The following is a 16,328-nucleotide window of genomic DNA, read 5'->3' as shown; positions in this document are numbered from 1 at the left end:
AAAAAGTCCTATAAAAAGTGCCTGATACAGGCTTAGCCCTTTAAATGGTAGTTATTGTCCTTTACCCCACAATGCCTCCTGCCTGAAACATAGTATCCTTTTGTGAATCTTTTTTCTATTGGAGGTTGATCTTGGTGTCATACATAACCTTGATGCACACGTTTGTAGAAGAAGGTGAGGGGCTGCTTAGGATACTTATCCAGAGCCCACATCCTGGTGATACTCAGGGCTTTGATTTTTCCCAGGGAGAAGTGAGCTGAGGACAATACTGTATTGTCCAGGACTCCAAACAGTCTTTTTGCACAGCCTTTCTTGAGGCATTCAGTGCAAAGATTTGGAGGCCCATCCCTGGTATATGTGCTGAGAATAAATCCATGCTTCTGAAACTATTCTTCTTGCAATCACATTTGCGAACTTCACCCACACCTCCACAAATGTTGTTAGAAACATTAAAAAAAAAAAAATCTTCTGTTCAGTTAAAAACTGGGCGGGTGTTCCTTCCCAGCAAGCAGGTTTCTCAGGTCCCACAGATGGGAATGGCTTTAATCAGAGACTGGGAGCCACTGGAGCAGGCTCCCCTTCATTCAGCTCCAAATAAAAGGGAGATGAGCCCACTAAGCTTGAAGATAGATGGGATCCGCATAAAACTAGAGTCCACTCTCTTGCCTGCACAAAGAGGGACAGAGTATGCTATAAAATAATAATTTAGTGAGAAGCATTTGCCGAAGAGAGGTCACACTACCAGGAATAAGGAAGAGTCAACAGTGAAAACAACTTGCACTTTTCACAGACCCATGACCGTGGGAATAAGTCCAGTACAGTGTCTTGGAGATGGGCTTATGTGGTAAGACATGGGAGCCATCTCTTTAAAGAGGGGTTCTTGAAACACACAGCAGCAAGAGTGAGCTTTTTAAAACTCGAATCAATGGCCTCCTTCTGCACTTTGGAGGAAAATCCATATGCTTGCCTCTGACCCCCAAGGGCCCATAGGATCTGGCCTCTGCCTGTCTCTCTGACCTCATCTTATGTAGTGTCTTCCCTCATTTCATACCTTCCAGCTATGCTGGCCTTCTTTGGGATCCTCCAGGACTCCAAGCACATCCACCTCAGGGCCTTTGCATCTGCTATTCAATTGCCCAGAAATGCTGTTCTGCCAGATTTTTGCATGACTGACTCTCATCATTCAGATCTCCATTCAAATGCCAGCTCTCTAAGAGGCTGCCTTTGTCTCCCCTGTTGAAAATAGTTTCCTTCTCACTCCATCCCCATTTCATTGCTGGGTAATATTTCATTAGTAGCAGATATCACTGCCTAAAATATTATTACTTGGTTATTCATTCATTCTACTGTGTTTCTCCATCCCTGGCCCTCTATCCAATGGGAATAAGAGCTCATTAAGAACAAATCTTGTTACTCTCATTTCTGGTTGTATCCCCTGCAGCTAGAACCAAGCCTGAAACATAGTAGGTGCTCAAGAGATATTTGTTGAATTAAGGAATGTGTGAAAGAATGATCTCACTGTAGCTTGATCAAATATAACTTAAGATGGAGTACACTCAAAAGCAGAACAAAAATTCTTTAATTTCTGGCCTCTCCCAAGGCAAAGGTGGTCTACACATGACCCTAACTTTTCAGAGTTTGTGTGTGCAGGGTGGTCCCTATAACATTCTTTTAGAGATGAGGAATACTATAATAAATTCAGTCTCTCATCTAACACGTATTTATTGAACCCACACTAAGTGCAAGTTCAATTCTAGACTGGTGATACAGCAATGAATAAATGGACAAAAATCTCTCCCCAGGTGAGCTGACAGTGCTGACATGGGAGACACAGTGGATTTATGAAAAGATACAGGTTTTAGAGTCAGAAAGATTCAGATTTTAATCCCTGTCCCATCATATACTAAATGTCTATCTAGGCAAGCTGCTTGACCTCCATACATCTCACTTTCCTGATCTATAAAATGGGTATAAAGTTGACCTCATGAGTTTGTTGAAATGAATCAGTGACATGATGAATGTAGAGTCCTGAGCACAAGGAATGAATGAATGGAATTTGCTTGCCATCCACCTCCCCCTTGGGATCCCACTATATCCTTTGGATGGTTTAAAGTGACCCACATCACAGAGCCATAGGCACAGGTCCACCAGGATCAGAATGTGTTTGTCTCAAAGAAAGAGTATGTTACCAGTTCAGTCTTCTTTTCCAACCTTGATTTAAAGCAGCCTTGTCTACCCCTCCCTTCCTGCTCCTTGTGAGTGATGCTAGCTCTCTGAGGAGACACCTGCAGTTCTGGCCCTGGCAATGCTGAGTAGTTGAGCCATCATTAATGCCCACAGCACCAGGCAGAGGTGCACACAGATAACTCTAGTTGTCATCTTGTACAGATATAATGTGTCAGGGCATATCCAGAGTATATGGCATCCAAGCGCACTTTTCTGTTTTCCTGTGACGTTGTGCCTTTGATGTGGAGCTGGCCACATGAAACCCTGGGGTCTGTGCCCATCAAGAAGCTTCCCCTGAAAGAAGGTAACTTGGTCTACTCTATCACACAGCAGGATCCCTGGGTAACCAAAGAATGTCACTGCACACAGAGACAGGGGGATACGTTTTTGATGAAGACAGTTGTATTTCATGCTTTTGAACAATTTGGGTGCTATTGTGATTCTTCCTACCTTCTTGCAATTGTCCCCAAATAAAAGAAACCTCCCAACGTATCTGGTCCAAGAGGCACATGTTCAATATACTTGACAGCTGGACTTTGGGCATGTTTTTAACCAAAGGCATGTTCGGAGTCAAAGGGCACTGAGCTGTTATTGGGAGCACTTGATGTGTCCACAGACAGTCATGGGTAAGTGATCTCATCATATCCTTCTTCCAGGTCAGGAATTTCAGTTGGCTAATCTGCATAGTTTCCCTAGACCACAGTCAGCAACAATGAGAATAATAATAATAGCTGATAATTATCGAGGGCTTTCTATGTTCTAAGTGCCTTTTGATTTAATTCTCACCAGAACTGTATGAAGTAAGGAATATTTTTATCCCCTTTTACAGATGAGGACACTGAGGCACAAGACCCTGCCCAAGGCCACATAACTAGTAAGAGATAGAGCTGAGATTTGAATTCAGGTAGGCTGAATTCCTAGGCCCTCTGATGCTCTACATCCTGGCAGAACCAGGTGTAAACTCTTTGGAGCACAGCCTTCTCCATCCCGCTCACTGTTGCACCTTCACACCTAGCACAGTGCCCAGACTTGATGGTTGCTAAGACAGAACAATACACTAGATTCCCCCCAAATCGCTACAAACTGTAACTCTGAGTAGCCTACAAAGCTCTAAGATGAAGGGGTTTTAGAGTCCCTGTTTCTCCTAACACAACAGCCTCCCACTTCCGGTCCTGGATCCACCACACAGACAGTGCCAATTCCACCCAGGAATAAAATCTGTTATATAACCACATGGCAGATGTGGGGGTGAATGGAGAAGCAACCTGAGAATGACATTTGGCCACTCTTAGCCTCCAAAGGAAATAAATGTCCTGATAAATAGAACTTTTCATCTCCCTATGAGCCTCCCTTGGTATGAAAACTTTCCTTCATCTCCTCTCCTTGGCGCTTTCTATATTTTATTTTATTTTGGCCCTGCACATTATTTGAAGTTACTATAGCAACATGTCACCAGCTGGTATCGCGTAGTAATGTTGGCATTTAGGTAGCAAGCTCCCAAAGTTAGCTGCTTCTCTCCCTCTGTGAGCTCATCCCTCCCACAATCTCAGGTGAGTGGGGGACGCATCCACAGCAACCATGCCCCTCTCCCCCTGTTTTGTTTGTTTTTCAAGGCAGGGCAAACTGATAGCCTCTTCCAGGTCCACTCAGCACTGCAGGGGCTTGACTGTTGTGTGTATGTGTGTAGGTGTGTTTGCGTTAGAGGTGGTTAAATAGATATGTTTGAGTTAACTGATGTTCACCCAGCTATCGGCCTTATCAATATGCTGCTGCTGATGATGATGATGACGACAATGATGACTTTTTCTATGCAAAGGAGCCAAATGATTTGGGAAGGGCTACTCTCCTGATCCCAGTCGTCTAGTATCCCAGCTAATTAATATTAATCACACGATACCGGGTTTCTCTTTTTCTCTCTTGCCATCACACAGTGAAGAGACCCTGGCTGTTTCCCTTTGGAGCTTCAGCTCTCTCCCAGGTGTGCAGACTTCTCTCCACACTGATGGGCTGAATTAATTAAGAGGATTGATTGTCGCGGATCGCTGAAGAGGGTTCTATGTGGCAAATAAACCCTGCCACTCAAGGCGTTAAGTAGCCCCTCATCAGCCAAGTGCCTGCGATGATTGCACTTATTTTTACACGTTTGACCTAGTTTCAAACCGTGTCTCTCCATGCTGTGATTCATTAGCTACATTTTCAACCGCCCCGAATGGAGACGAGGTGACTCTGCCTGATTTGTGCCAGCGTCTCGGATACAATTTCTCTCTGGGAGTTAAGATGCAGGTCCCCCTGCTATTCTGTTTTAAGAAGCAATTTCCCATCCAGGCACCTGGCATGCTGCTTGGCTATGGATGAGTGGCTGCCTCATGCCTTGGTAGTAAATATATGTCACCTATACCATTTCTGCCAGGGATGGGAAGAGGGGGATTCTCCCTAGCTTGGACTGAAGGGCATCCCTCCACCCTGCTGTCCCCCATACAGTACTCGGGCTTTTCCATGTTGCCAACAGGACTGGGAGATTTGGCTCCTACACTATAAAGTTTGAGCAATGTCAATGTTAGGAGTATCTGAGTTGCTAGTGAATCACACCCCCACCCCATTCCTCTCTGTTTCTAAACATTTAAAACATGGTGGATGTAGAAGTAAGGTCTCAAACTCGTAAAAAGGGAAGGGGACAGGAAGCTAAGAGGTGGATTGCCATGTTAAGGATATTACTGAAAAAGGGATAAACGTCAGAGAGGCATAATATTATCCCATCATTCTATCATTATGTGACAGAGTGTTTGGTTTCTTTCTTTCTTTCTTCCTTTTTTTTTTTTTTGTTTTTGTTTTTGTTTTTTTTTGTTTTGCTTTGTTATTTGTTTTTTAATTTAAATGACAGAGGGGAACCTGTTCTGAATGCAAACCTGCTGCTGGCATCTCATGCCATTTCACTAATCAGTCGGTCACATTGGTGTGATTTCTGACAGATTTGGTACTAAAGTGGGCTAGACATCATAGTAGGAAAAAAGGGGTGCTTCTAGTCGGATGGAAAACACTGTCATTTTTCATTAACAGCCAAATGCAGGTAACTTGTCCAAACTTCAGTCACATTGCACTACAAATCGTACCGTAAGGCACTGAGCTGGGTTTTTCTATGTGGTAGTTAGAAGGAAGAAATGAACAAGCCGGTAAAAGTAATTTTGATTGATTGGTGGACTGTAACACACTGAGCAAGTCCTTATAAAAAAATAGTGGATCCTTTCGTAAAATGGTTACTCTCTCTCTCGGTGGGGAGTAGAACCCCTTCCCCTTTTATTTTCTTTTAAAATGAAGCATGGAAGTTTCTCTAAACAAGGCTTAAGAAAATGCAGCCTTTTCAAGGTAATTCCAAGCAACTTGAGCTCTGAGGTTTGTTTTTTTTGCTTTTCTCCCCCACTTCAAATTCAAATCAAGCCATTGGAAATAACAAGCATTCCGTATCTATGCATTTGGGGCAGCCTGCAATTCTGACAATGGTAGATTTTCCACCACACACAACCACACACACACACACACACACACAAGCTCACGATCCCAGGACTCATTTACGCCAAAGCTTTAAAAGTAAACTATTGTCCAAGAGGCGATAGCATTTTCTCTTAGAGGATCATGGATCATAAAAAATAAAACCTGCCCAAATCTCTTACCTTGAAGCAGTAGAATTACCTGCAGAGATGTCCTCCCTTTCCTTGCAAAATGAGCCAGGCTTTGGCCAGCAGCAGAATTACTCCAGAAGAAGGAATAATGAGTCCTTTATGTTGTAATTTTCACTGTTTATATGCAAGAAGTGTAGTGGGTCTGCTCACGTAGGAATAAATAAAAAGCCGAACAAACTGCTCGGCAGCTACCATGTGAAAAGAAAAGACCTCTAGTGGTCATAGGCTGAAATCTTTGAGGAGAGGAGAGATGAGATGGAGGGAGTAGAGGAAACACATGCGTGTGTGCGCGCACACACACGCTCATGCACATACACACACACACACCTCTCAAACTCTCTGATTTCTCCTTCCTGGCATCCAGCCTGGCCAGCGGGATACACAATTATAAATCTTCTTTCTTGGTTTAAGTGGGTCCTGCTTAAGTTAACAGAGATGGTGGTATTCTGTCTCGTTTGAAAAGGACTGATAATTTCACAAACTCACCACCACCCCCTGGGGGCCTGAGCAGAAGAGGATTTGCCTTCCTGGATGGCCAAGACAGCTCACTCCAGTGTAGAGGCTCCGGGTCTCCATAAATATAGTGTCCTCACTGTTGCTCCCAAGAATCCCAGCTTTGCACTCTCTGCCAGCTTTGCATGTTTTCTAAACATTTATGGTGTGTGAGTGTGGTGGTGGTCACTGGCGGGCAGGGCTGGCTTCACGGGTGTATGACCTTGCCTGGTGCCCAGAATGGGCACTGGGGCTGTCTTGAAATTCTGAATAATTTTTAATAAGGACTGTTCATTTTCATTTTGTTCTGAGCCCCACAAACTCTACAGTGGGTCTTGCTGATTGGGAAAGCATGTTATTCCTAACATCCTAATTGGAAAAAACCTAGAAGCAAATGAGATTCCTGATCTCTGGGAGTTACTTTTAGGAATGTGATCTTAAGGACATTCAGTTATCCAAAAGACTTCCTGTGGAGGAACACAGAAGGAGTTTCTTGGGACATTGAGGCTGTTCCTCCACTACTATAAACTATAAAGCTGTAATGTATAAGGATATGTATTGTGTGTGTGTGTGTGTGTGTCTTTCTTTTTTTTTTTTTTTTTTTTTTTCAATGTTTTATTTATTTTTGGGACAGAGAGAGACAGAGCATGAACGGGGGAGGGGCAGAGAGAGAGGGAGACACAGAATCGGAAACAGGCTCCAGGCTCTGAGCCATCAGCCCAGAGCCTGACGCGGGGCTCGAACTCACGGACCGCGAGATCGTGACCTGGCTGAAGTCGGACGCTTAACCGACTGCGCCACCCAGGCGCCCCAGTGTGTGTGTCTTTCTAAACAAAGATAGCAGTTTGTGATACCAAGCCCATTTTCTTGGTTCACACATAATACTTCCAGGCCCACCACTCTGGTATGCCATTTGTCTGACACCTTTTAGCAGTAAGGTTCCCTGGAAAGACTTAACATCACATTGAGCAGGCCCTCTTCCATAAGTCTGCCCTTGACCAAACCTAGTGGGACTTCCTTTGACTAAGATGGCAGTCCCATTGGAATCTTGCAGGAGACAACCTTGAGTGGCTCCTCTCTCCTGGTGGATTTGTGGTTGGTACTCCCTTTACAAGGTTTCCAGAGTGGATATTCCTAAATGCTGCTTGCACATACTAGCCTAAACAGAAAATACACCCTGGTACAGAGTCATAAAATTTGGAAGGGTAAAGCAGAAAGGGGTATGGTGATGTACTCTGGTGCATGAAAGAATGTGGTTCTTGCTCCTCTGATCCCATGGATCCTTCCAGACTCGCCTCTTCTCCAAGTCCTTGCATTGATTTCTCTCTTGTCTGAATCCCTCTGACACTTGGTCTGCTTGGCAGATTAAAGGTCTTGTACTTTTTCCCTCATGGATGTTAACCTTCCTTTCCCAACTAGATCATGAACTCCTGAAGAGCAAGAACAACCTCTTCTCATTTCTTTTATCCTCCAAAGCCCTTAACAAGTGCTGGTTACTGGTAGCTACTGGCTTCTCACTGACTGAGTCATGATGGTTTAACAACTGACCCCTCTATAGAGAAAATAAGTGAATTCAAAGCATTATAGGAGTCATTTGATCTTTTTGATACATAATGTGGGGGTTGAAATGGATGGATTATTGTCTTGCTTTATAGATGAAACAATTGGGGCTTAGATATTAGAATTATTTATCAGAAAATCAAACTGTCTCCAGGATCTTGATAGAGACTAGATCTCCTGACACCATCTCAGTGGTCTTTTCCCAAAGTACAAGCAGCTGTAGAAGTGATAGGTCAGGCCCTATCTTCTGTATCCGAGCTCCCACTACAGTCCCAGTCACATAATAGGTGTTCAATAAATGCTTTTTGGAAGAACGAGCCCATAAATGAACCATAAGGAGACATTTCTTCATAGGCAAGTTTCACTTGCTGATCCCCTTGGGGGACTTTTTATACTTGCCTGAGATGGTTCGGTGTTTTCCAGTCTGAAGTCAAGGAAATGAAAAAGATGAATCTCATGGTTCTCTCTTCACTATTTCATGGCAGTTTTCTTTATTTCTTACAGAGTCACTTTGTGGCATGTATGACAGCCATCTTAAACCAGATGGGTGACCAGCACTATTCCTTCTATATTGAGACCTTCCAGACCAGCTCTGAACTTGTGGTGAGTCTACAGGATGCTGGGGTGGGGGGTAGTGGAGGGGAGACATGCCACACTGTTGGCTCTTAAGAGTTTAGAGTAAGAAGGGCACCTGGGTGGCTCAGTCGGTCAAGTGGCCGACTTCAGCTCAGGTCATGATCTCGCGGTCCGTGAGTTCGAGCCCCGCATCAGGCTCTGTGCTGACAGCTCAGAGCCTGGAGCCTGTTTCAGATTCTGTGTCTCCCTCTCTCTGACCCTCCCCCGTTCATGCTCTGTCTCTGTCTCAAAAATAAATAAACGTTAAAAAAAAATTAAAAAAAAAAGAGTTTAGAGTAAGATGTCCCAGTGGACCTTGTGCATGTGTGTGTCTAAGTTACAAACACATTCATGTGATTTCTTAGTTCTAATTTCCATTTAGGCTTGTATATACCACTTCTGAAAGATGTCTTCAGTCCCTGTCAGAGATGAAACCTGAATGTCCAGTCTAAATATGCCGCAACAAATGTTTATTGATGAATTATGGACATTTGGGGGCTTACAAGCATGAGTGTTAGTCACACAGTCTTGGATTTGCATCCAGGATTTGTCATGGAGAGCTATGTGACCATGGACAAATTAACCCCTCTTAAGCCTCAGTTTCCCCATCTGAAAAGTGCGGATGATGTTATTTATGTCATAGTGTGGGGAAGGATTAATGAGAGCACAGAAGTTCTCACATATTAAGTTACCAGTAAAAGGTAGCTATTTCTATATTATGATCACAAATGCATGGAGGAAGTTGGCCTCTGAACCCCCTTACTCTTCTAGCCTCTCAGGACTCATTTGTTACAGAACTGTCTGCACAGGACTGTAGCCTATAGGCTCATAACTCTGTAGCACATGACTTATCAACATAAAGGCCAGCCCAGGCTGTCCCAGGGTGTAGCAGTCCCTTTGCCCTCAACATAATCACCTTTGTCATTGTCTCCTTACTGCTGCCAGTCAGGAATTCTGCTGCTGGGGCTCACTTTCAACTTTCCTTAGAGTAACCAAGGGTTCTAGAATTGAACCAATCTCAGAGAGTGGCCCATATAAAGGGAATTATTAGAAAGCCAATGTCCTACTCTTTCAGCCATTCAGCAGAGAGATAGTCTCCTCACTGGGTGCAGTATTGGGAAGAAATGGAACCTATTTCTGGATATACACAAAAGAAAACAAAAGGAGAGCCAAATATCCCAGGATTTCTCCCCAATTTCTCTATGCCATGTGACATGGAAATAGAGAGATCAGGATCCTAATGTTTGATCCTCAATGGAAAGAATGGTGGGAAGAGAGTAGGAAAGGGAATTCTTATTTGTTGAACATATATGCTTTCTTGTATAATCTTCACAACGTATAACATAGGGATTAGTAGTCACATTTTACAAGTCTACAATCTGCTTGCTCAAGGCCACATAGGAAGTATGTGGCAGAGTAGGATTTGAACTTCTGTCCTAACCCTGACAGCATGCTATAGCTTCTCACTCAGAAGCTAGGTTTTACATCTATGAGCCAGAGGCTTTGTTGCCATAAGAAGGGAATGAGCCTGTGATGATACCCACACTCCCCCAAGTGATATCAAGGATGAATAATTCTCAGCATTGTCATCATCGAGCACTTAATGAGCTCTTACAATGGTCCAGGCTCTATGCTGAGCATCCTTTAGACAGTGTGCACTTAATATTCATAGTAACTCTTTGAGTTAGATGTTATCCCCATTCTGCTGATGTGGAAACTGGGACTTAAAGTATTGAGGTAATTTTCCCTAGAAGCAAAGATTGCTGAAAAGGAACAGATGTCATTTCCAGAATTTTGCAATTTAGCTTAAAGCAGTGATTTTCAAATTATATTCCTCCCATCTTCACTATCTTCTACCATAAACACACACACACACACACACACACACACGCACACACACACCCCACAGCTCTTCTACTTTTATCTGTTTTATTTTATTTTTTAAAATTTTTTTAACATTTATTTGTTTTTGAGACAGAGAGAGACAGAGCATGAACGGGGGAGGGTCAGAGAGAGGGAGACGCAGAATCTGAAACAGGCTCCAGGCTCTGAGCTGTCAGCACAGAGCCCGACGCGGGGCTCGAACTCATGGACCGCGAAATCATGACCTGAGCCGAAGTCGGCCACTTAACCAACTGAGCCACCCAGGCGCCCCTACTTTTATCTATTTTATATGTTAGGTTCTGGGTAATATTTTCTTTGGACCTGGAATTCTGCTGTTAGAATAACTTGGAAACCCCTGGCTTAAGGAAAGAACTCTGAGTGGGTTTCCTACTGATTTTAAATTTTACTGAAAGCATACAGACAGTATGGCTTTTCTTCCTCAAGCTTAGGAGTGTCCACATGACAGTGGTCCTGGTCTTTGCCATTTGGACTTGTCTTGAATTTGTATTCTCCAAAGATGGAGCAGAATCTTGGCCTGCTTCAATCAATATCTGATGGGGTGTGTTGAGATCCACTCTGAGCCTCTTCAAATGAGAGGAAGAGAGTCCCTGGGCTGTTTCCTCTAATGTGCCCATGGATGTATCTGTGACATATGAATGAGCTGTGTTTATACTACTGATAATTAGATGGTTGTGTTTATAATTGTTTGCTAAATGACCTGAGATGCCTTCACAAAGTATAGAGTATTTCCGTATTAAATACATATCTGGGAAGATGATTATAAAATTGCAACATCAATAAATGCATTTACTTCTTTCTTCCCAAAGACAGAATTGCTAGTGCTTTGTTTTGAGAGTGTTTTCACTTTCCATATTCACATTCCACTTGTATTTGTGAAACAGTCTCCTGGTAACTAACTTGAAGCTTCCACTTAAAAATCCACCGCTATTGGTTTCTTTGGACTTATTTGAAAGGCTGTGCCCTTTCCTTTTCTGCCCCTCCAAAAAATAATAAAGAAAAAACGTAAACAGCACTGGGCACTTCTAGTGAGTTCCTACAAAAGAAGATGATGGGTGTGTTTCGCTTTACAATTTCAGGACTTCTTGATGGAGACCTTCATCATGTTCAAGGACCTCATTGGGAAAAATGTGTATCCTGTAGATTGGATGGCCATGAGTATGGTTCAGAACAGGTGAGCTGTCCCTCATTCCTAACAGCTACCTCACCCCAGCGATCATTTTAAAGAGCACTCATAGAGACAAGGTGGGGATACCTTTTCCCTGGTGAAAATAAAAAGTGTAGCAGAGTCTTTCTACTTTTAAACCCCAAGGAGTTCCACACCAATCTTGAACCTTCTTTTTTTTTTTTTAAATGTTTTAGTCCTCATGCTTTTTTTATATACTGAGCTGGCTACCCCCCACCTTCTCCATTCTTCAAATACCAGTTAAAGTAACATGCTTTGTGAAGTCTTCCCTAAACTCTCGAGACAGTAGACCTTAAGGTCAGCCTTATTAAAATTATATTATTTTAACATTTATTCAAAATAATAAAATATATTTTGTGACACAGAGTAAAACAAATTTAGGAAGCATTGGATTAAATAGCTTTGAAAGGATTTCTGTGCTGTAGGACTTCCTAGAGCCTTCAGTATGCTCATGGAATTCTCTGGAGGATTTAGGATACAGAATTTCACAAATTTATTTGTTAGTGGAATCGTTTGGTGTTCATATATGTATGCTTCTCTGTGTGTATATAATTTCTATTAACATCTCATAGGATACCAGTATAACCCAAGTATAATTCAGATCCCACATAACCCAGCACAACATTAAAGAAAAGTAATTATCTCTCAAATAGTATCATCTCATCCAAATGAAATTCAAATGCTAAGACTCAACAATACTTTCTGCTATTCCCTTTCTCCATTTCTGTGGTTCTCAGTATCTCTCACATCCTATGCTTTATTCAAGTTTCTCTTAGAATCTTATTCTCAGTCCTTCTCCACAAACCCCTTTAAAATTGGATCCTCTTGGCCCCTTCCCCTTTTTTCCCCTCACTTACTTCCCTTTGGCTTTGTGTATTTATTTTAAATCCACCCAATGAAAGGCCTTCACTCTACACTGTTGTCTGTCTCTACCTATTGCCCTTGTTCCATATCGCAAAACCAAGAATTGACTGGCAAATGGGAATATCCCTAGAGGGTGAAAGAAAAAGAGAAGTTGAAGAGGCAGATGCAGAATTCTCCTTAATGGGAGGCAAGGAGGAAAGATTCTAAACATTTACTTATTAATAATTTTGTCATTGGATACTGTCTGAGAATTTCTATCTCGTGTATGCCTCATAGCTGACTCCAGTCCCGGGTGACCCTCATCCCTTACCTTTCTGTCCTCTGAAAAGATGTTCTTCTACTAATTGGATGCCTAAGTGTCTAGCCGTGTGACTTGATAGACACACTTAGCCACAGTGCTCTTGGGGCCAGCTTTAGGGGCTGGTGAAGGGAAGAAGAGGTTTCTCAAGGCAGAAGAAAGTACGTCTGTGCATCAGAGCTTATGTTGGGAGGAGGAAAATCACCCCAGCAATAAAATGTCAGAATTCTCATTCTGAGCTAACCTTGCCCTGATTCTCCCTGTTCACATTGCACAGATGGGAGTCAGGCTTTGCAATGATTAAAGTGTTGGTGGGAATTAGACCCAGGCCACATCACAGATCAGAGGCAGGTCCATTTCTAGCTCTATGTCAGGGCCAGCTTTCTGGGTCTGCAACTTGTGCAGTTGCTTACCACCCTGCACTATAAAAGTCCCCATACTTGGGGTAATGCCCTCTCTTTATCATCTTGAAATTCTTAGTAATTTTTCGACAAGGAGATTCACATTTTCATTGTGTACTGAGCTCAACAAATTATGTAGCTGATAGTACCTTATGTCAATGTTCAGTCATCTCATATTATGGTAGTAGCCAGCTCTTAAGCTGTATGTGAATCCTCTTACTGTCTGCCAGCTGGTCAATAATGTCTTCAGGCTTTGCCAAAATACATGGAGCACCCACATGAGTCATCTTCAACTCACCCTTTACTTTAGATACATTCAACTATTCACTGTTATCTACCATTTTATTCTTCTGTGACTTCTCATAAACTATTGCTTTCCTCCCTTGTAGGCCAAACTCAGCATGAAAGTATCCTTCAAATTCTTGACACTATAATCTCTCCTTTGTGGATGCTTCTAGAACTCTTGTCATGGTAGGAGAATGTGTTCTTTTCTTTGTGTTTCTATACATGCCCATATTATGGCACTTATTCTACTGTACTATAATTATCTCTTCACATGACTGTTTCTGTCACTAAAGAATGGACTTCTTGAAGGCAAGCACTATATCTAATTTATCTCTGTGTTTCCAGCTCCTACCGCAGAGCCTGACATTCATAAATACATATAATGAACTCTGTGTATCCAGTGAGTACTTACTGATTAGAATTTTTAAAGAAATCTAGTTTAAATTTGCCTAAGTTAAAGGAGAGTCAAGTTTATTAGTTCAGACAACTGAAAAATCTCAGAGTTATGACTTCAGACATAGATGTATCTAGGTGCTCAAATAGTGTTGTAGGAAATCTGTGTCTCTATCTTTGCTCTTTTCTCTGTTGGCTTCATTCTCAAGTAGATACTCTCTTTGTGGTGGAGGAAATGGGCTCTAGAAATTCCAGATATATGTCTTGAATTAGCAACCCCACTAAAAAGAAAAGGCCTCTTCTTCAATAGGTATAACAAGAGTCCCCAGGCTAATATTCAGAGTTCTGGCTTAGGCTACATGCCCATTTATAAACTTCTGTGGACAGGAAAATGAAATTTGCTGTTTCATCAAGCTTGGGTCACGTGACTCACCTTGCAACTTGGGAGGCTATGGTTAGTTCTATCCAAACCACAAAGCCTGGGAGCAAAAGGGGAGGTAGGGGGAATAGTTACCCAAAGGAAACATCTAGGTGTTATTACCAGCAGGAGAAATGGATGATAGATAGGCAAATAAATGCACAGACATCTGCCATTACAGGGTCAGGATGATGGAAGCCCAGAGAGGCTGGAGCCCTGACCAGGCGAGCAATTCCTTCTGCGTCATCTACAGTCATCTTAGAGGAAGCATGTGGAAGAGTCTGGAGGAATGTCCCCTCCTGCAGTGCCAGCGAGCTATGCACTTTAGTCTTTTTTGGGGACAGGCCCCAAGAGATGATACCATAATCCTTGGTTTCTTTAAACTTAGAAAATTACAGTATGATTTTCTAAAGGATCTAAGGAAGTGGAATTGTCTCCTAAGTAGAAATATTTGTATCTCTTAAGGATCAGCTAAGTACTTAAGTCTCTACATTAAAAAAAAAAAATATATAGCTGGGTTTCAGACTTCTTAGTTCTGCCACTTCTATTTCTTGGGAAGTCATTTAATCTCTTGGACTCTCAATTTCCTGATCTGTAAAATGGGGATTAATTATAATCTCCATTTCATGGTATTTTTTGTGAGGATAGAATGAGTGACTCCTCAGCACAGTGGTGGGACCTCAGAAAACTCACTGAATAGAAGCATTGCCATCTCCAGGTGTAGACAACAAATTTAGCCTTGGACTAGAGAAGGATGTGCCTAACGTCAACCAGAAAAATGACTCTTTTCTCCTTGAAGTCATGTCGATGAGTTAGTAGATGTCTTTCATCTTCAGTCCACAGTGGGGCACTTGAAATTTTCTCACCTTTTTTACATTTGCTGTGATGTTATGATAGCTAACATGTGTCGAGCGCCTAGATCCACCCCTGCTGTGAATACCTTATTTAATCTTATAATCTGTGTGAGTTTATTTACTCTTACCAACAAATTTATGATGTAAACTACTACAGTCCACATATTACATATGAGGATAGATGAGTAACTCACACAGTGTTGCACTGCTAATAAGCCATGCGATCAGAGTCCGTGTTCTTTATCTTTACTGCTTTATCCTGTAAAATAGTGAGGCTCATTTTATGAAGTGCATTGTACAGATGTGCTCACTGCATACGTAGTGGCTCAGATAACTGAAAGAGACCCAAAGAGGTAACTTGTCCAAGGTCATGCAACTAGTTAGTGAAAGATTTCAATGTAAATTGGACAAACAGAACATTAGCATTGCTTAGCCCTGACTAGGATTTTTCAGAACATCATTTCTACTTCCTATGCTGGTTAGTATGTACTTTACAATTTCCTTCCTTCCTTCCTTCCTTATTACTTATATATTACAAAACTTACCTGTTTTTATAATTTCTCTGTTATCACTTATGATTTATGTGTGTATGTATTAGTCATATGTAATTTCTTTATCTGCTTGTTGGAGAGAAGGGAGTTTTCCAGAGTTGAATGTCTCCTCAGCTGTGTGTACTGTTTGTGTATGCAGACAAAGCGACATGTCTACTGCAAGAAATGCCTTCTGTTAGAACATTTTTTTCTTTTTAGTAAGATGCAGCTTTCAGAAGATTTGATTTACATGATACGGTAAATTTTTAAATGATGAAGTTCTTCATAATATTGTAAACTAACAAAATTATACCTAGGAATCTCTTTTCTCCCCTTCCATCTGCACCTCAAGCTGGAAATCCAACATTTTGAGGGGGGTTGGGGGTTTTTACACATCCCTATAGCATCTTAAATGGAATCAACCAACACATATTTATTGAGTGTCCTGGTTATGCAGGGCGCTAGGGAGTGGGCCTGTGCCATGGTCCCAGAAGGCAGGGGGCTTACAGTCTAGTTGGTGAGACAGTAAATGTGCCCATGGAAATATGACCAATTGCTGCAGTCACTGCAGTGAGTTCAGAGCACAAAGAATACCCAGACAAGTTAGGATTTATGACTGCCAGGGTC

General features: G+C 42.1%; 2 protein-coding genes across 6 annotated transcripts in view; one reads left to right on the top strand and one right to left on the bottom strand.

Annotated features, from left to right (window-relative positions):
* Positions 1-6,190, bottom strand: part of INSYN2B (inhibitory synaptic factor family member 2B) — a 121,645-nt gene extending 115,455 nt beyond the window's left edge. For 3 of the 5 annotated variants that reach the window (XM_045502007.1, XM_045501997.1, XM_045501985.1), the window contains exon 1: positions 5,895-6,188. The gene's annotated coding sequence lies outside the window, so the exon portion shown is untranslated. Of the gene's footprint in view, positions 1-5,894 lie in introns of all 5 variants that reach the window. The other 2 variants (XM_045502016.1, XM_045502026.1) reach the window with 2 other exon arrangements.
* DOCK2 (dedicator of cytokinesis 2) overlaps positions 1-16,328 on the top strand; it is a 416,990-nt gene that overhangs the window by 314,364 nt on the left and 86,298 nt on the right. The window contains exons 28-29 of the mRNA XM_045501969.1: positions 8,460-8,558; positions 11,552-11,646. Coding sequence (XP_045357925.1) covers positions 8,460-8,558; positions 11,552-11,646 — 194 coding nt within the window. The remainder of the gene's footprint in view (positions 1-8,459; positions 8,559-11,551; positions 11,647-16,328) is intronic.

This window comes from Leopardus geoffroyi, chromosome A1, assembly GCF_018350155.1.
Source record: "Leopardus geoffroyi isolate Oge1 chromosome A1, O.geoffroyi_Oge1_pat1.0, whole genome shotgun sequence".
NCBI lineage: Eukaryota > Metazoa > Chordata > Mammalia > Carnivora > Felidae > Leopardus > Leopardus geoffroyi.
Note: the sequence above shows the minus strand (reverse complement) of the source record. Positions and strands in the feature narration are given on the sequence as shown.